The following is a 23,256-nucleotide window of genomic DNA, read 5'->3' on the forward strand; positions in this document are numbered from 1 at the left end:
TGACACTTTAGCTTAGTAAATGATTAGAAGTCCAATTGACTTGGGCTTTTGATCTCGTCTTTGTCCTCCGTCTCTCCCTCATCCACAGGGATACTCCACCGTTCCACTTCGAACCGTTTCTTACCGTTTTTAAAGCACAATTCCATCTCGCTCACTTTCATTAGGCCCAGATCACTCAATATTGGAATCTTGTAGACGTTTAAATGCCCGTGCTTCACCTTTGTCGGCTGTTTCCGGTAGATTCTTTCTAGATATTCATAAAGTTCTGGGTCAAACGGTTTCAATTCAATGACACCATCGATCAAACTCGACTCGATAATGGTAACCATTGCACTATCACGTGGATACAAGTCCAAATTTAACGTTATCATCATCACGACACGATCTTTATGTCTTTTGAGAATCGATTTGAGTGAATGAAGAAACCGGATCACTTCACATGGATTTAGAAAGTTGTCACCACTGTACACCATTGGGTTGAGGAACAAGGGAAGAGCTATACGAATCAATTTATCCGAGTATCGTTGAATAACACTATTGATTTGACTTAAAATACCGTTATAACTGTCCCCAATGGGAATACAACTGAGTTCCTTCGGGTTGGCAGCGGGAACCAAGTTAGTGGTGATATCAAATGACGAATTATAACTGGGATATTGCGAAGATGGGTCAGTTTCTGTGTCTGTAGAGAGCTGCTGTTGCTGTTGCTGTCTCTGTTGAAGTCCGTATCTCCAGGCAATCTTGAGATCCGAAGACTGTTCAGATTGCTGATCAATGACATTGGTTACACTGATTCTCTTTTGAATTTGCTCGAGCTTCTTACGCTTCTGTTCTCTTGTAGAGCCCTTGTAGATGCCAGGTAATGAAGCAGCCCACTCCCAGGGAACGCCAACTACTATATCATGAGTGGCTCCAGATGAAGAAATTCTGTTATGGACAACACCTTGAGCCAAGAATAGTTTGATCAACGTAGAGGCGAAATCTGTAGCCCCATCCTCTTCTACAAGTAGCGAGGAGCCCAATGGGAGACCCTGATGGCCCAATATGAGGTCAATATCGACTGAACCAGTTGATGTGGTTGGTGTAGAGGTGAGTAGAGATGGCTTGATTGCGAGGTGCAAATCTGGGGTTCCCTGGGTTGCCTGGGTACCGGTGGTGCCTGCAGTACCGAGGATGCCAAGCGCACGGGGTGCATTTGGTCCACTGAGACCACCTCCACGGCGTAAGCTGACAGGCCTCCGTGTCGGCACCCGATCCTCCCTCAACGAGCCCGTAATAATTCTCTCTGACCTGCTGAGAATCTCCCCTCTTCTTCTAAACGACATGATTAGAGATAAAGCAAAGAGAGACTCCTAAAAACTCGCCTAACTAATCTTCGGCGCTCCGGCTTTTTCCCTTACTTAGTTTTGTCTTTGCTCTTAAATCAAAACCAGATCAAATCACGCGGTGGGTAATTTTTTTGGCCCTTGTCACTTCATTTATTCTTTTCCCAAGCATGAATGGATCGTCTGATACATCACAAACTGATTCGACGGATGTGAAGGGCGGTCTACCGGGCTCAGGCAACTCTGATTCACCCCAATCGCCTTTTTCACCGGCATCTGCGTCGTCTGTATCGTCTTCCCCTGTATCTGCATCGGATGATATCACTCTTGTTGCAAACAGTGCCGGTAAAAAGGTACCAAAAGTTATCCACTACCAGCCACAACGTGGCACCTTTGATGAGACAACTGCTGTCAACGGGGATTCTGGAAGCTCTACCTTTCGTGGTGTTTCATCATTAGCATCTGCTGCCACTACTGCATCTTCATCTGCTGCAGCAGCTGCTCAGGCTAGAGTATCTCAGTTACAGTATAACCACAACCGCGTAGCGCTTGATAGGTCCATCAATACAGCAGCTGAATTTGTTCATGAGCTTCGTCAGGAGAACAAAACACAACCTATACATTATCCAATGACGGAAGATCCGGATCTGGATGCCAGGTTAAACTCTAGGGATTCGAGAATAGCCATTATGCGCCAGAAATCATACTCAGATTCGCCAGAGCCAACTTCTACGTCGGAAGATTCTCCTTTCCAGATTCTCAAGATCTTTTTTAGATTCGATCCAGCCTCTGGTGATGTTGTAGGTAATCTAGATAAAGGAGCCCTTGCTTCTTTAATCGATGATAAACTTTCGCAGGTGCTCAGACATCTTTCATCATTGAAAGATCGTATCGATGACACCTCATCCAAAGTTCTTGTCACTGGAGATTTGAATTCAGGAAAATCGGCTTTTTGTAATGCATTATTACGTCGCGAAGTACTTCCAGAGGATCAGGAGCCTTGCACTAGCGTCTTTTGTGAGATCATCGATGCTCTTGAGAATGACGGTGTTGAGGAAGTACATGCTGTACCAATCGGATCTAAATATGATATCGACGATCATCGTACCTTTTGCAAGTTCCAGGTATCTGATTTGGGCGAACTAGTCTACGAGGCCAAGACATATTCACTTTTGGTGATCTATGTGAAGGACAGTCGTCCTCCAGAGCAGAGCTTATTAAGAAACGGGGTCATCGATATAAAACTAATTGATGCTCCTGGTTTAAACTTGGATTCATATCATACCACACAACTCTATTCACGGCAGGAAGAGATCGATCTTGTGGTGTTTGTCGTAAACGCAGAAAACCATTTTACGCTTTCGGGACGTGAATTCATATCAAGTGCTGCCAATGACAAGAACTTGATCTTTGTAGTGGTGAATAAGTTTGATCAAATTAAGAATAAGGATCGGTGCCGTGGCATGATTATGCAGCAACTTCAACCTCTTTCTCCGGAGACATTTAAGAATGCAGACGAGTTTGTGCATTTTGTGTCTGCTCAGAATGCTATCAAACCAGATGGAGATCCTAAAGGAGATCCCGACGAACCCGATAACAATGGTGATGGCCGGCCAGACTTTGATCGGTTAGAAGCATCATTGAGAAACTTCATTCTTGAGAAAAGGTCGCTCTCTAAACTACTACCTGCGAAGACGTATCTCTGTAAGTTGTATGACGATATTGCTAGACTTGCCGAAATTAACGAGAAACTGTACAAAGACAGTCGGTCTGCTATCAAGGCGCAGTTTGATGAAGTGAGTCCACAGTACAAGGACAATGTTCAGAACTCTGTGAAGGTGAATGAGGCAATAATGAAACTTATCGAGGATTCGTCAGAAAAAGCATATGATTATTCAAGAGCACACATTCGAGAAGTTATTGACGGTGTGGGGCAGGCTCCATTGGGAGTTGCATTTAAGGGTTATTCGGACATATCCAGGTTTGCCATTTCAACTCAAGAGGGAGTGATCAACCGAATCCTAGAAAGTGTTGCAGAGTCGGAAGATTTTGCTAGAAATAACACGTCCTGTGCAATCGACGACATCCGGCGTATAGGCAGACAATATCTTGACGAGGGCAGCATGCCAGCTACGAAATTTGTTCCAGAAGCAATGTATTCCAGGAAGAGAGACTTGTTCCAACGCCGAATCGACACTACGTTTAGCTTCACCGACTTTGTGGACCCTAGTCTTGAGAGTTTCTGTAAAGTATGTGGAGTGAAGCTTCCATCGAGAACAATTAGCGCAGTTATTTGGGCAGCATTTTCCAAGCTATGGAAAACAGGACTCTCTGGATTGGTTGTGATGTATGGCCCACATATGTTTTCCACCATGACCGGAATACAGTCCATGAGCTCACTTTTACCCCAGGCAGTGACGAAGAAAGTTCTTCCGTGGACTGTCATGGGAATTTGCATTGGTCTACCTATCTACTACTTCTACAAAGACGCACCACGAGCCTACCAACGGAAAGTGGTAAAGAAGATCAAGAAGGAACTGGAAAACGAGGACTATCTGAGCGTGAACTCTTTGCGGATATCAAAGGAGGTGCGCAAAGTACTCAACTATCCAGCGAACGACGTTTCCATCGGACTGAATGCACTGATTGAGACGAGCAACAGCAAGCGAGCCAAGCTAATTAGGGAAATGAAGAAGGGCGAAAGTTGCACCGAATTCTACGGAGAGTTGATTGGCAGGGTGAAGCAGCAGCGAAATATAGTGGAATCATACGACTTGATAGGGGTCGACTAAATAACATGTAATTGAAAGAATAGCTAGGATCCTTTCGTAGCGGTGTACGGATGTTTACAGTACCAAAAAATTATGAAACGGAAAGGTTTGTTCTCAAACAAACAGCCTGGCTGATTTGATTTGATTCGATCAAGACTTTACAGCAGTTTTTTCTTCTTCCAGACACTCCGTTATTCTATCATGTCATTTAGAGGTACTCAATTTCCTCAGGGTACTCGCAGATCATCATCTGGATATGGAATTCTCCAGGGTGCTGGTGCTGGTGCTGCTACAGGCTCCACGGGATCCACTAACTCCGCAGGACCCATTGGCAATACAGGTATCCCAGGCGTGCCGGGCATCCCAGGCTCTACAAGTCGTGCAGGTGAAATATACCATCACCAATATCGTCGAGATTCTGCCGCTAGTACGCGTACTGACCCGTTGGATGCAATAAACAGGCTTATTCCATCAGACAATCCATACGTTAAAAAGTTCGAGAAGGTGAGCGAGAAGGTGGAGAGTCTGATCGACCGGTACTTGGGGGGCGCTAAGCCGTACGTTCCATCGATCGGCCGTTTCTTTATTGTGGCAACGTTCTTGGAGGACTCGCTACGTATCTTCTCACAGTGGAAAGAGCAGGTGTACTACTTGAGTACCTACAGACATCTCTACGAATGGGTGGTGAAACTCTTCTTAGTGTTTAACGTGGCGGCCATGTGCACGGGCTCTTTCTTGGTGATCACGCGGATGAAACCCTTGTTGGCAACGGGTCTTCTTTCGTCCATTGTCTTTCTTCAGGGTCTGGTGTACGGGTTGCTATTTGAGATGTTCTTCTTCCTGAGGAACGTTTCCGTTATTGGAGGTCTTTTATTGGCTCTATCCGATTCCATAGTCATTGATAAGCGTCAATTGATGATGCCCGGTCTCCCTATGATCGAAAGCAAAGATCATAAGAAATACTTTCTTCTTGCTGGAAGAATCATGCTCATAGTTCTCTTTTTGGCTTTCACCATAAACGTCAAGTTCTCCTTCTTCAGCATTATCATTGTCCTGGTCGGTTTAATTAGTTGCTTATCCGTCGCTATTGGTTACAAAACCAAGTTCAGCGCTGCCATTCTTACCTTCCTATTGGCTGTCTATAATACTACTACCAATCACTACTGGACTTACGATTGGAAGGATACTAGAAGAGACTACTTGAGGTACGAATTCTTTCAGACCTTGAGTATCATCGGTGGTCTCCTCTTGATTGTCAATACTGGAGCAGGAGAACTTTCCATTGACGAGAAGAAGAAGAGATACTAGCTACTAATATATATATGTATATATATGAAAAAAATCTTTTGAGTTCAATGAACATATGCAAAATAAAACGTATAGAAAGGAAGGAAAAACACAAAAACAGTAGGAGGGTATTAATTTATTCAGCGGCATAATTATGAGGTAAAGTCACAAGAAATGTCGAACTTAATATTGCCGTCCTTGTCAAAGACACCCCAGTAAGGCTCAACGGAAGAGCCGGAAGTCTCGGGCTTCCAGGCTTCATCGAAGGCCTCGAAAACGAAAGTGTTAATACCCCAACCTCTCATGGCACAGATACCTTCTTGCCAGAACTGAGCAGCATTATCGACACTTGGAACAGCAGAACCATAGTTAGAACCCTCAGTTGGCCAGCCAGTTTCTCCAACCCAGAACTCAATGTCGGTAGTACCCTTGATTGTCTGGATGGATTGCATAGCTTGCATAATGTCATCAAAGAAGGAGAAGGAGGCATTGTTCATAGCCTGTCCTTGCCAGTAAGAGAAAGCATTAGCGTAGACAACATCGGCAGCCTTAATAGCAGCAGTATTGGCACCGTCAACTAAAACATTCCACGAGTCAACAGTTCCAACAGGCACATCACTATAGGAGTCACCATTCTTGTCCACAATATCAGAAAGAAGAGTTTTAATCGTATTGATATCATCAGCCAATTCCTGAGCGGTCATATCTTCTCTGTAAAGAGCCTCTGAACCGACCAAAAAGGACTGAACGGTAGACTTTGAGATTTTAGGAAGATAGGACTGCAAAGCTTCCTTTTCTGAAGAAAACTTACTGTCAGGAGTAGGCCAAACACCTAGAGCTAACTTGAAGCCTTTGGTCTCAGCAGCCGGGCCCAAATACTCAAGCGTATTACAGTCAGAAACGGAGTAAACCTTCAAGACCTGAGAATACGAAGAAAGAATATCCAAGTTGGACTCATAATCACTGCTAGACTTACAAGTACCATCGTTGTTCTCAACACCCAAGTTGAAACCCAAAGAACCTTCCGCAGAAACAGAAGAAGCAACCAAAGCAATCGTCGTCAACAAACTGTAAGAAAACTTCATTATTTAATCTACTTTGAAACAGGTTTAGGAAAGAAAACACTGAATGGTATGGGGAAAAGAACAAAGACAGCCTGATCAGCGAAAGAAAAATATAGCGCTCGAAACAATAAACAAAAAGAAGGATCAATTTCCCCTATGAAAAAATTTTAATGCTATTTATAGGACCGAGCTGGTGATGAGATTTGATTCGACATGTTGATTGTGTACTGTTGCTTTGCCGGTACTGCCATTGCTGCAATTCTGTCAAAATTACGTAGATACTTTTGATGCTTCTGGTGCAATATTCGGTAGATACTTTGGATGCAATATTCGGTAGATTCTTTGGATGCTGTCTATCGTAGATACTCTGGATGCTGTCTATTCTGTAGATTCTTTCGATGCTGTCAATTCGGTAGATGCTGATCACATGTTAATCCCATTTAAACAGGGTAAGAAAATTTAACTTGATAGAAAAAAAATTCTTGAATTTGTAGGACATTTATATTTAGGGACTTTCTTCCTCTAAGTACAACACAATGAGTGAAGTCGTCAAGAATCATAAAGATCATAAAGATCATAAAGATCATCACCATCATCATCATCACCATCATCATAAGGAAGAACCTTCAGAGTCAGAGTCTGGGTCTGAAAAATTGGAGATCAATGTGGATGCAGATGTTCCATTGTCTAAGAAAGAACTACGTATGGTGAAGAAGGGGGAAAATTACTTTAGAGGATCTTCAAAAAAAGAAGAAAAAGAAAACAGGACAAGTTAAGAAGGAAGAAACAACAACAGTTGAAGGACCTCCAGGATTGGTGAATAACTCCAAGAGAACTAAGTATGGAGTATGGATTGGTAATCTATCGTATGAAACAACCAAGGAAGATCTCATAGCGTTTATTTTAGCCAAAGCGGGAAATATTGAATCTGAAAAAAGATGAAGAGAAGATGAAAGTGGAAGAATCGGATATTCTTCGTATTAATATGCCTAGTAGAGGTCGGAAGAACAAAGGATTTGCATACGTGGACTTCAAGACCGAGGCCCAGCAGACAGCTGCATTGTCATTGAGTGAAACAGATCTGAACGGCAGAAACTTGTTGATCAAGAAGTCTGATTCGTACGAGGGGCGGCCAACCAGGACGTTTCCTGAGTCACATAATCCACCTTCGCGGATTTTGTTTGTTGGAAACCTTTCGTTTGACACCACCGAGGACCAGTTGAAAAACCAGTTTATGCACTGTGGAGAGATTCTAAGGGTAAGAATGGCCACTTTTGAGGACAGTGGAAAGTGCAAGGGTTTTGCGTTCTTGGATTTCAAAGACGAGGAAGGACCTGTAGCTGCTCTGAAGGATAAGAGCTGCCATAAAATGATGACCAGACCGTTAAGAATGGAGTTTGGAGAGGACAGGTCAAAGAGACGGGTGAATAGGAGTGGTGATCAGGAGAATGGGGGAAGCCGGGAGATTCGAGAAACTCGCGAGACCACCACCACACCAAAGGAGACTAATCACCACACCACCTACAGTGCTCCTCGGGCCACCTACAAAACCCCATCCACATCACATGACTCTCGACCATTTAAAAGAAGCAGAGACAATGACTATGCCCCTAACAAACGACTCAGATCGTCGATCGCTTTGGCTATAGCTCAAAGAGAAAACCCTGGTGTGAAAGCTCAAGGTAAAAAGGTTAAATTCTAACTATATATGTACTAATCATACCACATCTTAATCAATTCCTCACTAACAGCAGAAGGAGTTAGTACTCCCAAGTCAGAAATAAGCGCCGTTATGTACTGATGAGGCGTAAAGTCGACATTTGGATGATCTACAAGACCTTCATCCAAGTCCGTAGTGAATATAAGTTTAGTCCCCATCTCTGGCGGTAAATCATCCTGAGCTAATGGGAACATGCGAACAAACTTATGCGATTCGGCCACCACATAAACCGGCTTATTAGCATTCTTGGCTAAGACTCCTATCTGGAACGAACCCATATGATTGATGATGCCACCACTTTCAGACACTCCCTCAGCTCCCATGAACACCTTATCCACCTTATTAATGACAAATCCGACCTGTGAATCTGGAATGAGGCACACAGAAATTCCCATCTTCTTTAGCAACCGGGCCATCTTAATACCATTATTCTCTCCCTTATCAGGACAGGCCTCTGTAGCAAACACTCTGAAACGGACAAATCTTGACTTGGCATACTCCAATAAGCTGAGAACAACCCTGGAATATGAATGAACCAAGATGGTATCATCATCATTGATGAAGTTAATTCCAACCTTGGCTATACGGTTTCTGCTATCCTTGGCCCTCTGCAAGAACAACTGACCATTCTCCACCAAGTGCTTTTTGCACGATTCCCAATCCGAATAAAGATGGAGGTTTCTAAGAACAAATCTCATGAACATATCACAACCTGCAGACAATGAAATGGCGTTCGAAACCGAACTTTTCAACTGTTTTGTCGCATCGTCTAGTAGACGAATTAACTCTGACGATGTACTCGGCTGTTGGATCTTAAGCATAGTTAAGAGAGCCTCGATGGCTGCCACCGGCATCGTCATTTCGGGATCATCTCTAAGAAACTTAAGGTATGCTTCCTTGATATCGAATTTGGGACTGACCGACATTTTTTAGCTTCAAGAGATTGTAACTCACACAGATGATGACACAGATGGTTATACAGATGCTGATAACGAATGAAAATTTTAAGTATGTGAAACCCGGTGCCTTGATCGAGCATCCCGCGATGAGCCCGCGTACGTGATGAGGATCTTCCCCGGTAGGTTTTCATGCATCTTCATATTTCACCTTTATCTTGACAGACTGAAAGAAGTTCATCTTATCCTACTCCAATATACAGTAATTTGGTGCTGAAATGTTCATCAGATCAACACCATGTTTGATTCGAAATTTCAGGGCTCTCCCTTTTGGACAGCTTAGATCCGTATCCACCACCAAGTCTTTCGATTATCAGACCGATCTGCAGAAAGTACCAATTGACAAGATACGCAATATTGGCATTATTGCACATATTGATGCTGGAAAAACAACCACCACCGAGAGGATGCTCTATTATAGTGGACTGATTTCTCGTATTGGCAATGTGGATGAAGGTGACACTGTAACCGACTATCTCACTCAAGAAAAGGATCGAGGAATTACAATTCAAAGTGCTGCTGTGACAGTTCCTTGGAACCAGCACAGAATTAACGTTATCGATACACCGGGCCACGCGGACTTTACTTTTGAGGTGATAAGGTCTCTACGAGTTTTGGACGGGAGTGTGACCATTTTAGATGCCGTTGCTGGAGTCGAAGCTCAGACTGAAAAAGTCTGGAAACAAGCTAAAGATCTCAAGATTCCATTGATTGCTTATGTGAACAAAATGGACAGAGAAGGTGCTGGATATGGAAGAACAGTCAAGGAGATTGTGGGAAGGTTAGGAACCAGATCCGTTCTTGTCAATATTCCTTACTTTATGCAGGACAAAACCACCAAGGAGATGCTTTTCAAAGGTGTAATTGATGTAATTGACAAGAAGCTTCTTGTATGGGACGAAGATCAAGATGGATTGATTGGAGATGGACGTAAGGTGACAGTGACAGATATAGATACAGCTGAGACGGCCCGTCCAGACTTGTACAAGCAGTGCAAGGATGCCAGACAATCTGTAATTGAGCAATTAGGTGATTATGACGAGTCAATAATCGATGCTTTCCTTGTAACGGAAAAATATATGAATGTCCCATCATCAATAATCAAACGTGCTCTTCGAAAGGCTACAATAGACCGATATGCCACTCCCATTCTTTGCGGATCCAGCTTTAAAAATATAGGTGTGCAACCCTTCATGGATGCCATTATAGACTATCTTCCTTCACCTATTGATGTCGATCCTCCGGATGTTATTTCTTCGACTCATCTTACCCATTCCAGAAAGAGCCGGAACAAAAAAGGGTTCAAGAACAAAACTAGTGAATCTTTACCTACATGTATGGACCCCAAGCTCGGATGTATCGTGAACAACGATAAGCATCTCACCACATCATTAGCATTTAAGGTGACTTCACATCCCAATAGGGGTCTCATGACATTTGTTCGTGTCTACAGTGGTAAATTACAGCCTAATAGTACAGTTATTAATTCAAGAAATGGCGAGAAGGTCAAGATAGGAAAGCTTCTCATTATGAATGGAGACGTTCCGCAGGAGGTGAAGTCACTCTCTGCTGGAAACATTGGAGTTATCACTGGAACTGACGAAATTAGTACAGGAGATACACTTATCTCACACTCTTCATCCAAGAACGTTAACAAAATCCCTAAAAAAGAGGCATCCGCAAAATTACTACCCATTTCTGTACCTCCACCAGTGTTTTCTGTTTCGATTGAACCTACTACAGTAGCCGATAAGAGGAAATTAGAATCTTCACTCGGGGTCCTTCTTAAAGAAGACCCCAGTTTGAAGTTGGACTATGATGAAGAATCAGGTCAGATGATTTTGAGTGGAATGGGAGAACTTCACTTGGATATTACTAAGGACAGGCTCATCAATGACATGAAGGTTCATGCTGACGTTGGAAAAGTCAGGGTCACCTATAAAGAGACAATTATCTGTCCTTCTCCGGAAGTCATAAAGAGAGTGGATGCTACGGATGGCTCGGGATTCTTTAAAATCTCACTTAGTGTTGATTCTTTTGAAGGTTCTGCTGAGAATACAGACTATTTCAATGGTGAAGACGACTCTGAATGCCATCCTCTTGAGTACGACAACAATTTAATCGTGTTCGACAAATACGCTGCCCCAGACTTTGTCAGGAAAGCTTTGACTAATGAAGATCAAGAATGGCCTCTCTCTATCAACTATGAACATTTGATGCGAGCCATTGTTTCTGGAGTCACGGGTGCGCTACAGGTGGGGGGTAAAATAGCCAGATTACCGTTACATTCCGTGGTTGTTAAGATCAGGAAATGGTCACTTCCTATTGAAGCTACGTCAGCTGCCGCTCTTAACCAGTGTACACGACTGGCGGTGCAGGAGTCCCTTGGACAATTGGCGGAAACATCATTCACCTTGTTGGAACCGTTAATGAGAATTTCAGTATTTGTCAACGATGAAGATTTGGGAGCAGTTACTCAGGACCTGATGAGCGCCAGAAATGCCAAAATCACGGATATCGACGAACAGGACAATTCCAGCACAGGCCAGGATATGGTTTGGGCACGTGACCAGGCTGAAAAGACTTATATACCATATGATCCTACGATGCAGTACATTAAGGAAAGCCAGACTGGTGGAAAAAAAGTGATTAACGGGGAGGCGCCTTTGAAGGACATGATAGGATATCTACCGAAGATCAGATCGTTGACCAAGGGTAGAGGTATTTATGATATGGAGTACGAGCGTATGCAAAGAGCTACGCCGGGTAGAGTGAGGGAGATCTTAGAGCAGTGAGCCCGGTGGCTCTGAGACCATCGCACGCCGCATTCTCACACCCGCGCGTCTCTCGACCTGCGTGAAAACTATAGAGCCTAACGCGTTTCGCGTTTTCGCCATTCTTGTACATACTTTCTTCTCTACTCTGTGAATATATTCAATATCGAAACGCAATGAGTGGCTTTAATCCATACAATAACAATAACAACAGCAACTATAATGACGGCACTGGCTACGGAAACTACAACGGAACTTCTGCCGGTGGCTTTAGTTCGCAGGAAAACACGACCAAACCGCAGAGGCAGAACCTCACGCAGACGATAACTCCAGCAACTATCCGGACCATCAAACAGGCCAAACAGTCTTCACAGGAGGGTCCTTACGAATCATTTGGCATGACTCTTTATTATGTGACATTTATCGGCATAATCCGTGAGATCGATGCCTCCAATTCGGCCTCTACCAACTACAAGTTGGAAGATGGAACGGGTTCGATTTCCATTAGACAGTGGAACAATGAGGGAGAAGGCGGAGCAGACAGCGACCAGGACATGGATGAACCAGAATTCAAATCGGGAGAATATGTCAAGGTTTGTGCCACAATCAGAGAGTTTAACGGCAAGAAGCAATTGCAGACGCAGTCGATTCGTAAGATAACGGATTACAACGAGGTTCCCTACCACTTTCTAAGTGCGGTGAAAGCGTTCATCGACCATCGGGATGCACCTAAGAATGATGACGGTGATGTGTCGATGAATTCGTCGTCTCTCTTTGTTGGAGAGAACGGCGATGGAGCGGATAACAAGTCCAAAAATGATGATAACCTTCCCATCACTGAGAAGCTATTCAGATTTATCAAGACTAACAGTAACTCTATGGTGGAAGGTGTTCCTGCGCAGATGATGGCTCAAGAATTTAACATGCCTGTCGAAACTGTCAAAGACAATCTTACCTCTTTGGTCGATGATGGTAGAATATTCGCTACTGACGATGAAAGTATGTTCCTATGTGTGTAAGAATTCTATCTATCTACTAAAATCCGCTCAACCTAAATTATACCTACATCTTAGCATGCATTCCAATAATCGAATCCACTATCCGCACAGACTTGTTGGCAAAGAATGATGTCCACAAGTCGTCATTTGAAATCACTTCTCCATCATTCTTGTCCAATAGGTTATCCAAGTTCTTCGATAATTCGGTCACTCCTAACGCATCTTCATCCACAACATCTATCTCTTGAGCACTTCTTTCTCTCGAGAGCTCAAGCCTTCTTTTTGTAGATAAGTAAGCTATAGATTCTTCCACCGTATTCTCAATCACAAAATTCCATACAGTCGTAGGCTTCATTTGACCGATTCGATGAACTCGACTGATGGCCTGAAGCTCCAAAGAAAGGTTTACTAGCGGTTCACATAAGAATACATGCGATGCATTTGTTAATGTCAATCCGGCAGCCTGTGCCTTGGCATTAAGAAGGAAGCACGTGAACTCCGGGTTTGTTTTAAACAACTCAATCTGCCCACTTCCCTTCAAATACTTCTTCTTACCTCCTCTTCTGCCAGCACTAGAACGCATTTCTCGGCTCATCTCAACAGAAGAGAGGAACAAGATGTCATTCTGCACCATTGCGTGACCCAATAACTTCAAGAATTCTGGCCATTGCGAGAACACGAGAATCTGTACTCCTTTTTCATACTTCTTAAGGAACAACACTTGCCTCAAAATCATGTCAATCTTGGATCCGTAACTTTGCGCCAATTGAATACTCATAATCTCCCTTAACATGTCATTATCCATTGACCTGTAGATCTTAAAGATATCCTTCTCCATTCGTTTCGAGTTGTTGAGCCTTTCGATTTCCCCAGATATATCCTCCTTCTCCTCCGTCATCCCATTGTCCTCTTTTTTCTCCTCTAAATCTTCAACCAGACCCCCCTTTAACTGTTTCTGTGTACATGTAAACGTATAAAGGTCCCGTTTTCTCAAAATCCTTTTGCAAATCGGACAAATGGGCTTATTTTTCATCCACTCTTCCAAACAGTCCTTACAATACTTGTGTCCACATTCCGTCCATACGCCGACAAGAATCTGTGATCGACAGATAACACAGATTGAATCTGCCTCAACTCCTCCTCCCTCTTCCAAAGATTTCAGGTATCTCAATCTTCCTCGACCCCTCACCAAATTGTTTTGTAGAAGTCTTAAGCTTTCGTCAATCGAGTCTATGGCCTTGAGTGCAAAGTAGGCCGGTTCTCCACTTGGCTGAAAACTATCTTCGGGCCGATACGCAACCAAAGAATCGGATTTGATCTGTAAAGCCCTAAAGTAATTCACTCTTGCATTAAAAGCATCATTGATTACCTCAAATACTTTAGTTCGAAGCTGAGCAATATTTTTCTTTTGATTGTCAAACTCCTCTTTCAAGCTCTGAGATGTTGCGTGCATCACATCAAGCAACTCCGCAGAGGAATAACCATGAGTCACTCTCATATCCATCTCAATGTTAGTAGACTCCAACCAAATCAACTTCAAACTATACTTGGAGTTAAAGCAACCATCCGGCATATACATTTTCCTTATCCTATCCAACTTCAAAAACAACTCTCTGCTTGCGGTCTTGTTCACCACTACAGCATTCTCATCGTCTTTCTTCCTTGTCTTCGTAGAAATACTTTTCTTTCTATACGAAGGTATCTCTTCAAGACTCACAATACCATGCTCACGATCTTCTAACATTGTCTGTAAAACTTCAAGATAGGTATCGGCTAATTCTTGACTGACCAAAGTCTTTCCATATTCCTCTCCTGTCAACTGATCCACTTTCTGATCTACAGTCACAGGTTCCTGCAATAACTGAACCAGTCTAGTAATCCAATTGTTGATAATATGAGCCTGCAAATTAAGTTGCGTTAATGATCTTTTGGCCCGACTGTAAAAAATGGAAGTCTGCGGATTGAAGCTATGATTTTCAGAAAGCATCTCATCATTCATCTTGCAAACGAGCTTGATAGCAGCAGCTGAATCCATCGACTTGCACTCAGTAAACTGGTTTCTAAGTTCCTCAGGTAACTGCTTTACAGGAATAGTATACACCCGATATTTCTCAAACTTTTCAACCATCTTTTCAATACATTCATCCACTTTCTTCAAAGGTTCCTCTAGAATATGCATCAACAAAGCATCAGCCTTATTATAATATTCGTTCTCCATATTATAGTAGCGTTTTTCTTCATCTGAAAGTAGGTCAGTATCAATCTCGATCCTCTTTTCTTCGTCATCAACAGCATCCATTGCATTCAATTCAGCAAAAGTCGAAGGCAATGGTTTCATTGGTCTATAATGTTGATAATAAGAAGAAGCGAGCATAAAGTATGCCTGATGCAATAGCTCTCTCCAGGATCTAAGTCTGCTGATATCATCTTTCTTCGAACTTTCTTCAAATTCCTTTGCCTTTCCTTCAATCTTGGGAATCACATTCTCAAACAACTTCAATGAATCTTCTGGTCGTCTCAAAAACTCATAGATCTTGCCCTTCTTCAACTCCAATGCATAGATAGCACGATCATCAGTGCAAAACTTCTCATGGGCTGCTTTAATTAAATCACCCAACACCTCATCGAGGGTACCAGGAACCAAGCCATGGTCATTACTGCCCCCTTTAGACCCTTCAATTTCACGTCTCTTTGAATAGACCGCTCTACCCATTTGCGCATGGCAACAAACCTGTCGTAACTTGATTAACCATTTCCTCATACAACTATAACTCCGACTAGGATCGTACTCTTCCACAGAAGGCTCACCATTCTCATTAAGGCCCACCTGAGTTAAGAACTGTCCAAACAAGAAATCGTAGTTATCCCTCTCAATACTAGTAAACGGAGCCCTGAGCATGATTCTACTCTGCTTGGGAAGTTTAATTTGATCGGCAACCATTTTCTTCGTATGCCTTAAACATATTGACTTGAATAACCTCGAAAACACATAGTAAGGCGCATCTTCGGTCATGTTTCTCCAAGGGGATTCCATAGAGTTGGAGGCAAATCTATCAATAGGGCTATATCTTAAAAATCTTAGCAAGGAATAGAGATCTTCCAGCCCTGTCTTGATGAGGGTACCGGAAACACCCCATGCATGCACCCGAGGAATGATTCTGGCAAATTTAGAAGCATTAGTATTCATACTGGCTGTCATTTGAACCTCATCCAACACAACCCGCCAGAATTCTAACAGCATTAACGGGGAAGAATAATCGATTCGCTCATATTCATTATCTGTTTCGATATTACTGCTATCATCCTGACGAGATGCCTCTGTCATTTCAAATGAACTCTCTTCGATACTGCCTTCGACATGTTCCTTACCATTGAAATCATATGTCACCCCAGGAATTGATATTTTCAACTTCTTGGTACAGCGTCGCTTGGGTCTTCTGGTGGGCATAAATACAGCTCTATGCAATTCTAGAGAGACTGTATGATACGAAACAAGCACTATATCATAGGCACTTAGTTTCTTAGCGATATCCTCCGGTTTCAGCTTCAGATTGGCTTTCTGAGCTTCTCTTTCATAGCTTGAGATTCCTTCATAGATCATCACATTTAAATCAGAGCCTTCTCTGATTTCCGAAAGCCACTGGCCAATAATGGTCTGTGGACATATAATTAAGGTGGTCTTACATTCGGACAAATATCTTTCACCACTGAAAGTATCTATCTTTTTGACATCAAAGTCAGCAGTCTGTGGCCGAGGGTTCATTTGTATCATCGACAGAACTTCGACTGTTTTACCGAGTCCCATCTCTTCTGATAGCAAAGCTTGAGCAGGTGCTCTATATTGGCTTACATTTTTCAACGTATCAATAGCGTACTGCCTAGAACAGAGATTGCACGTATACATGTTGAACCAGTAATAATTTTCTTGATCGTATAATAACCTGACTCTGGACCATCCAAAGCAATAGGCATCTAATTGTAAGGATAAAGTCTCATCATCGATTGCTTCTGACATAAGACGGCTTTTAACTCTGCAAACTTCAAACTTGGGCTTAGAACGATCATCAACAGAGGTAACTAATTCTAGTTCAACTCCTTCGTGGTGTAACATCCATTCCAAAGTCTGGCTTTGAAATCCCATAAGCTTCTTATGAATGCCAGGAACACTCATTGGTCCTCTTTCCTTGTCGTAAGCAGTTTTCTCTGTATTTTCTGTAATCAGCGAATAGAAATCTGCCTCTGTAGGCTTCAGGTTCATTCTTCTTTCGGACTGATCATTTTTATTACAAGCCTTTTGGTAAGATGTGAGATCAGTGATCATGATGAAATTAGAAAGTTCTGTGAAGTACCTGATGAAATCCACTGAATTGAATTCATCCAAAGACTGTTTGAAGTCTATTTGATACTGGATATTGAATCCAAGAGTTAATATATCATTAGAGTCCACTGCAATATGAAGATCTGTGAGATGTGGCCTATCAACCAGTAGAGATCGTTTATGACGAAACTTGGGTTTGAAAAGTCCGTGCTGAGCCAATAAAATGGGCATACTTTCAGGGCCAATGTCCAAAACAAACAGGCAAAAAGACTTCCCTTCTTTTCCTCTGGCTCCTGAAGGATACGACCAGATGCTAAACGATCCATTATCATCCTTGGAAAATTTCATTATGATGTCTATTCGAGTGGTTGCCAACTCTTCGAGAGATTGCTCTAAAGGAGCAAAAACGGATCTGCCATCGGAGCAACAGAGCTGTGAATTTGCAATGACAATGTTCCCAGAGACGAGACGGATAAAATCAGCATAGTTCTTGGACGGATCACTATTGAATCTCCGGGACGCTTTTTTATACTTACTATGTTTCTTATCTATCACGTCAGATAAATACCGAGTTAGCCTAACAAAGTCTATACTCTCCGATTTAACATAGGCATGAATCTGAGACATTATCTGAAGACAGGAAAGGTTAGTAGATCAGATTACCAAAAAAAAAAAAAAAGACCAGATCACTATATGACCATATTAGTAACATGGGAGATGCATGTAAGATAATATAGAGGGCAAGCAAATTTACATCCGTACACCAATGTATATGATATTAACAATGGCTGTTCACCCACGAGCATTGAAGTTGACCTGATATGAGTCTATTCATTTCTCTTTGAGGTTTGAGTTGTGTTTGCGATTGAGCAATGTTTGAGAATTTCAGAAACTTTATTCGGCATGGGAAACAAGCAGGAAATCCATCTCCTCAACAAAGTGTACAGGCGGAGGGTCAATTTTCACAGGGCCTGGGTCTTCAACCAGGGAATCCCACTACTTCTGTGACCATGGCAGATCATATGAATGATCAAGCTCATTATCAGAGACATAAACAGCACGAGGATTACTCGGAAGTGGCTCGGGATCTTGTTAGAAGAGAATCAGAAGCGGAAGAGGAGATAAGACAGAGGAGTAGACGATCGATTCAGAGATATAAGGTTATGGAGAAGCTCGGCGAAGGAGCATTTTCCAAAGTCTATAAGGCACAGAACATTCAAACTGGAGATTATGTGGCAGTGAAAGTGATTGAGAAATTTCAACTTGATGAGAAACAGCGGGCATCTGTGCTTAAGGAGGTGGCATTGATGAGGCAGCTTGAGCATCCAAACATCGTGAAATTCATTGACTTCATAGAGAATGAACAGTGCTTCTACATAGTTCAGGAGTTGGTAGAAGGAGGCGAGTTATTTAACCAGGTGGTGAAATACACCTATTTAAGTGAAGATCTTTCCAGACACGTGATTATCCAGGTGGCCGAAGCTCTCATATACCTTCACGAAACGGTTGGGATCGTTCACCGTGATCTTAAACCGGAGAATATCTTCTTTGATGCGATCCAGGTGATTCCGTCAAGGAATAGACAACTTAGACGAAGTGATGATCCAAATACAAAGCTGGACGAGGGTGAATTTACGATGAATTACGGAGGAGGAGGCGTTGGGATGGTTAAGATTGGCGATTTCGGACTTTCTAAGCAAATTATTGCTAACAATTCGTTGAAAACTCCATGCGGGACCATCGGATATACGGCTCCAGAGATCGTTAAGGATTTAAGATATTCTAAAGAGGTGGATATGTGGGCTTTAGGCTGCGTCTTGTACATTTTACTCTGTGGATTTCCTCCCTTTTTCAACGACTCTATTGACGAATTGACCCGGAAAGTAGCCAATGGGGAATACGAGTTTCTTTCTCCGTGGTGGGATGAAATCAGCGACGGTGCTAAGCACTGCGTCTCGAAACTCCTGACTGTCAATCCGCACGAGAGATATACCATTTCTGAGTTCATGAACGATCCTTGGATTCTGGAATTTCTACAGAGATCGGAATCGTTTAGAGGACCACCACAGACAGCATTTGGAGCCGTTCAAACACCAGTTTTACCCATCTCAAATACCTATTTCGAGATGGCACCAATTGCTAACAACTATTCATGGGGAGAATTCAATTCCGCTGCACTACCAAGATACGAGTCTATGGCAAATAGTAAGATGCAACAACAACCACCATTACAAGTTTTCAGACAGGACAAGGACATTTTTTCACCTGCTGTTATTGCCATGAGAGAAGCCATGGATATTACTACGGTAGCACACAGACTTCATGAAGAAGGAGAAACGGAAGCAATGGAGAAGAAAAAGAAGAAGACGAACGCTAAGAACAGACGTAATCTTGGAAATAATGTCTTACTACCATTGGCAGAGGATTTAGAGGTTAACGACTATGAAAACAGATCGTTAAACTCCGAAATCGAATCTCTTTCAGAAGTGAAACCGTTCGTATTGAAGATGGGCGAATCCTTGATTCTTCAAAGAAGAAGAAATAAGACAGTGATGGCATAACCAAGCATGGATACATACATAATCTATTTCTTTACATTATAGGGCTAATTAGCTATGCCTCTTTGAATTTTCAATTCGGTATCGTAAGTCGGAAGAGGAGGAATTTTGAAAGCTCTGTAGAAGTGTGTGTTACCGGTATCACTGATCAACTGAATGTCTTCAGGCCTTAATTGAAAGTCGAACATGTTCATAATATCGTCCATACGACTTTCTTTGGATGTGGTGGTGACGGTCACAATTCCCTGTTGATGGGCCCATTTCAGTAAGATCTGAGTGGCCGATCTTCCGTATTTCTTACTAAGCTTAGGAAGGAGCTCTTTCAATGGACCGTCTTTATCTCTAGTTAAAGGTGACAAAGGAGCATAAGCCTCCATAAGGATGTGATGATCTTTCAAATACTGCCTGATGCCCGTAGATTGGTCCTGAAGATAGGCATGGAATTCGGTCTGACAGACAGCAGGTTTATATTTGGCAGTCTTGATAATTCTCTTCAAATTGGCGACGTCGAAATTGGACACTCCAATATTCTTGGCCAATCCTTCCTCATATAACCGTTCCATTTCAGGCCATGCTTTCTCGAAGGGGAAACCATCGTCAGTGAAATTCGCTGTGTGAAGAAGATACATATCAACGTAATCAGTACCCATTAGTTCAAGACCTTCTTTCAAAGAATCGTAGGGACCTCTTGGATTACCCTCTCTATCTTCACTGCCAGGATGATACTTATCAGTGATCCACAACTTCTCACGAGGCATTTCAATTTCTTTCAATGCAGCACCAACATCTCTTCTAGTTGTGTAAATTTCTGCCGTATCGAGATGAATAAAGCCGTGGTTGACGGCTGATTTAAGCATCTCTACAAGGTCTTTATCAACGACACCTTTCGAATGTTCCGGGCCCCCATTCTCCCCTTTTTTCTTGATCTGCCACCGAGTACCTGAACCAAATGCGACAATCGGAATCTTATCACCTGTTGCAGGTATTGTTAAAAATTGAGGGAAATCCATTTCCAGTTGGATGAGTAATCAGAGGAAGGGAGAGAGAGAGTTCAATTCTTAACAATTGATTTTATATTTTCATTGGACAAGTTTCTCGAGCATCTACGGGGAAACTCGTCCACCGGGCACCGCGTTCAGGCCCGAGAACTACACCGTTTGAATTCTTCTTACCTGGTGAAAACCTCGATCTCATCGAATCGTCGTTAAGCTCTTCCATTATATCCAATTGTAATGACGGAGGCAGCCGAGAAGGGAGAGATATGCCCACACTTACAGGAGCGTCGAATCTGGATTGATGGCTGTTTCGACTTTGCTCATCACGGCCATGCAGGAGCCATGCTACAGGCCAGACAACACGGAGACGAGCTCTTTGTGGGAGTGCACTCAGATGAGGATATATTAGAGAACAAAGGTCCAGTTGTTATGAAATTGGCAGAGAGGATGGAAGCTGTGCAGGGATGTCGTTGGTGCACAAGGGCTATACCTGGGGCTCCGTATGTGACGGACCCTAAGGTTCTTGATAAATACGGGTGTAAGTACGTTGTTCATGGAGACGACATTACCACAGATGCTAACGGTAATGACTGTTACCAGGCTATGAAAGACATGGGGAGGTTTATTGTGGTAAAACGTACGCCAAACATCTCCACAACGGACTTGGTGGGCCGTATGCTTCTATATTCCAAGGACCATTTTTTACCCAAAGTGACCTGTGGTGAATACGATAGGTTTTTTAAGGGACAATCAATGGAGACACTGTTGCTCCGGTCCGAGTCCATCGAAACGTACAAAGCATATGCTACATGTGAGGATGGCTTAAACCCCGGTGTGGCTGTGTTCTTGTACACAGAAGAAGATGAGAAGTTGCATGAACTAGTCCAGCCGGACAGAAGCAACTGGCTTCCAACCCGTGAAATATACTATATTGATGGAGGCTTTGACTTGTTCTCGCCTGGTCATATAGTAGCTTTGAAGGCTCTTCGAGAATTAGCTGAAGAGAAAAATGCATTGGTGATAGCTGGAGTTCAAGACGATAGTAGTGTCAACAAGCATAAGGGATTGAACTATCCAATCATGAATCTGTTTGAGAGATCTCTCTGTGTTCTGCAAAGCCGATATATCGATGGTATAGTGATTCAGGCACCTTACAAGCCTACTGCTAATTTTTTAAGATTATTCCCCATGGAAGTTACTGAGGTATTTCATGGGCCTACTAGAGAGCAAGATAATCCATACCAAGAGGTTCGAGAGATGGGCATTTTCCACCGGTTAGAAAGGCATCAATACGATACCATGACCAGCGAAGATATTGTTGATAGAGTATTAGAGAATAGAAAGACCTATGAAGAGAGACAGAGGAGAAAGGGGTGGAAGAGCAAGAGGGAGACAGCTATGGGCGTTAAAGTGAAGGAAGGAGTTAGTAAGGTAATTCTAGGTTAATAGTTTTTCTTAAAAAGAGAATTTAAAATTTCACTCTACATTTCATTTAGCACAATTTTTTTCTTGAAAAGACTAGTGAAAATGGGCAAAAGAGGCTGGAAAGGAGGTAGTTCAGGCTACAAGGTGAAAAAACAGCGGTGTGGATCGCTTTTAGAGCCTGGTCAATATGGAATTTACGCCTCTTGCAATAGAGGCCGAGAAATGAAGGCTGCTAAGGAACTGCGAGTTATTCTTAATGAAAAATTTAAAGAATTATACCCGGAAGAGAGTAAGCAGTTACTTACGGACGCCGAGAATAGTGAAGACGAAGAAGAATCTGTTGAGGATGCCATTCAGAAGGAATTGACAGCAATTCATAGAGAAGATAAGATGAATAAAAACCAACAAGTTATCACAGAGGTACCTATTAGTGTCGAGTCTCTTCTATTCTTTCATATGAAAAAACCCATAGTGCCGTCAGAGTTTGCGCATCGCATCTGCCAGTCTATCTACGATTCCAAAGTCAAGAATTCACGATTTGTCCAGAGATTGACACCCATCGACAAGTCATGCAACGGAGATCTTGAAGAATTCATTAAAATGGCTACACCGATATTGAAAGAAAGTATTAAACCAGGAATGTCGTACTCTGTGAATATGACCAGACGGAATTTCACCAACATTGAAAGAGATGATTTCATGGCAGAGATTTCCAAGATTCTGCCCGAGTCGGAGCTCCACTACAAAAATGCTGATAAGATGATCCACGTATATTGTTTCAAAAATAATATAGGAATAAGCGTGACGGACTATGATAGCTTTGACGATCTGTGCAAATTCAATCTCCAGCAGATTTTCGACAAGTCAAATGGGTATCTGGATATAAAGAAGGCTGTCCCCGAGAAGGAGGTTTCAATGAAGGTTGAGAAGGTCTCCGAGGAGGTCCCCCAAAAGAAAGCTCCCGAAAAGCCTCAGGCCAAAGCCTGAAGCCCTCAATTGGCTGAAAAGTTCCCTCGATCGCTCGCTTCTCAGCTGAAAAATTTTATCTTAGTGATTTTTCTTCTT

The 23,256-nt window shown here is 42.6% G+C and overlaps 13 protein-coding genes across 13 annotated transcripts; 8 read left to right on the plus strand and 5 right to left on the minus strand.

The window, feature by feature from the left end:
- Window positions 1–23: 23 nt before the first annotated feature.
- On the minus strand, window positions 24–1,325 carry FOA43_004061 (uncharacterized protein; the record flags this gene model as incomplete). Its single annotated transcript, XM_038924304.1, has 1 exon — window positions 24–1,325. The coding sequence occupies one exon, from the start codon at window positions 1,323–1,325 to the stop codon at window positions 24–26; it is 1,302 nt and encodes a 433-aa protein (XP_038780232.1).
- A 170-nt stretch (window positions 1,326–1,495) lies between these two features.
- FOA43_004062 (uncharacterized protein) lies at window positions 1,496–4,117 on the plus strand (the record flags this gene model as incomplete). The annotated part of the gene is made up of 1 exon (XM_038924305.1): window positions 1,496–4,117. One exon carries the CDS (start codon window positions 1,496–1,498, stop codon window positions 4,115–4,117), a length of 2,622 nt encoding a protein of 873 aa, XP_038780233.1.
- Window positions 4,118–4,297: 180 nt separating this feature from the next.
- On the plus strand, window positions 4,298–5,404 carry FOA43_004063 (uncharacterized protein; the record flags this gene model as incomplete). The annotated part of the gene is made up of 1 exon (XM_038924306.1): window positions 4,298–5,404. The coding sequence occupies one exon, from the start codon at window positions 4,298–4,300 to the stop codon at window positions 5,402–5,404; it is 1,107 nt and encodes a 368-aa protein (XP_038780234.1).
- Window positions 5,405–5,535: 131 nt separating this feature from the next.
- BGL2 (glycoside hydrolase 3 protein) lies at window positions 5,536–6,468 on the minus strand (the record flags this gene model as incomplete). Its single annotated transcript, XM_038924307.1, has 1 exon — window positions 5,536–6,468. The coding sequence occupies one exon, from the start codon at window positions 6,466–6,468 to the stop codon at window positions 5,536–5,538; it is 933 nt and encodes a 310-aa protein (XP_038780235.1).
- A 964-nt stretch (window positions 6,469–7,432) lies between these two features.
- FOA43_004065 (uncharacterized protein) lies at window positions 7,433–8,149 on the plus strand (the record flags this gene model as incomplete). The annotated part of the gene is made up of 1 exon (XM_038924308.1): window positions 7,433–8,149. The coding sequence occupies one exon, from the start codon at window positions 7,433–7,435 to the stop codon at window positions 8,147–8,149; it is 717 nt and encodes a 238-aa protein (XP_038780236.1).
- An 11-nt stretch (window positions 8,150–8,160) lies between these two features.
- On the minus strand, window positions 8,161–9,093 carry GCN3 (translation initiation factor eIF-2B subunit alpha; the record flags this gene model as incomplete). The annotated part of the gene is made up of 1 exon (XM_038924309.1): window positions 8,161–9,093. One exon carries the CDS (start codon window positions 9,091–9,093, stop codon window positions 8,161–8,163), a length of 933 nt encoding a protein of 310 aa, XP_038780237.1.
- A 248-nt stretch (window positions 9,094–9,341) lies between these two features.
- FOA43_004067 (uncharacterized protein) lies at window positions 9,342–11,918 on the plus strand (the record flags this gene model as incomplete). The annotated part of the gene is made up of 1 exon (XM_038924310.1): window positions 9,342–11,918. The coding sequence occupies one exon, from the start codon at window positions 9,342–9,344 to the stop codon at window positions 11,916–11,918; it is 2,577 nt and encodes an 858-aa protein (XP_038780238.1).
- Window positions 11,919–12,073: 155 nt separating this feature from the next.
- Window positions 12,074–12,916, plus strand: FOA43_004068 (uncharacterized protein; the record flags this gene model as incomplete). Its single annotated transcript, XM_038924311.1, has 1 exon — window positions 12,074–12,916. One exon carries the CDS (start codon window positions 12,074–12,076, stop codon window positions 12,914–12,916), a length of 843 nt encoding a protein of 280 aa, XP_038780239.1.
- A 43-nt stretch (window positions 12,917–12,959) lies between these two features.
- FOA43_004069 (uncharacterized protein) lies at window positions 12,960–17,840 on the minus strand (the record flags this gene model as incomplete). The annotated part of the gene is made up of 1 exon (XM_038924312.1): window positions 12,960–17,840. One exon carries the CDS (start codon window positions 17,838–17,840, stop codon window positions 12,960–12,962), a length of 4,881 nt encoding a protein of 1,626 aa, XP_038780240.1.
- A 383-nt stretch (window positions 17,841–18,223) lies between these two features.
- FOA43_004070 (uncharacterized protein) lies at window positions 18,224–19,774 on the plus strand (the record flags this gene model as incomplete). The annotated part of the gene is made up of 1 exon (XM_038924313.1): window positions 18,224–19,774. One exon carries the CDS (start codon window positions 18,224–18,226, stop codon window positions 19,772–19,774), a length of 1,551 nt encoding a protein of 516 aa, XP_038780241.1.
- Window positions 19,775–19,818: 44 nt separating this feature from the next.
- FOA43_004071 (uncharacterized protein) lies at window positions 19,819–20,781 on the minus strand (the record flags this gene model as incomplete). The annotated part of the gene is made up of 1 exon (XM_038924314.1): window positions 19,819–20,781. The coding sequence occupies one exon, from the start codon at window positions 20,779–20,781 to the stop codon at window positions 19,819–19,821; it is 963 nt and encodes a 320-aa protein (XP_038780242.1).
- A 222-nt stretch (window positions 20,782–21,003) lies between these two features.
- FOA43_004072 (uncharacterized protein) lies at window positions 21,004–22,212 on the plus strand (the record flags this gene model as incomplete). Its single annotated transcript, XM_038924315.1, has 1 exon — window positions 21,004–22,212. One exon carries the CDS (start codon window positions 21,004–21,006, stop codon window positions 22,210–22,212), a length of 1,209 nt encoding a protein of 402 aa, XP_038780243.1.
- An 81-nt stretch (window positions 22,213–22,293) lies between these two features.
- On the plus strand, window positions 22,294–23,178 carry FOA43_004073 (uncharacterized protein; the record flags this gene model as incomplete). Its single annotated transcript, XM_038924316.1, has 1 exon — window positions 22,294–23,178. One exon carries the CDS (start codon window positions 22,294–22,296, stop codon window positions 23,176–23,178), a length of 885 nt encoding a protein of 294 aa, XP_038780244.1.
- Between the last annotated feature and the right edge of the window lie 78 nt (window positions 23,179–23,256).

This window comes from Brettanomyces nanus, chromosome 4, assembly GCF_011074865.1.
Source record: "Brettanomyces nanus chromosome 4, complete sequence".
NCBI classification, from domain to species: domain Eukaryota; kingdom Fungi; phylum Ascomycota; class Pichiomycetes; order Pichiales; family Pichiaceae; genus Brettanomyces; species Brettanomyces nanus.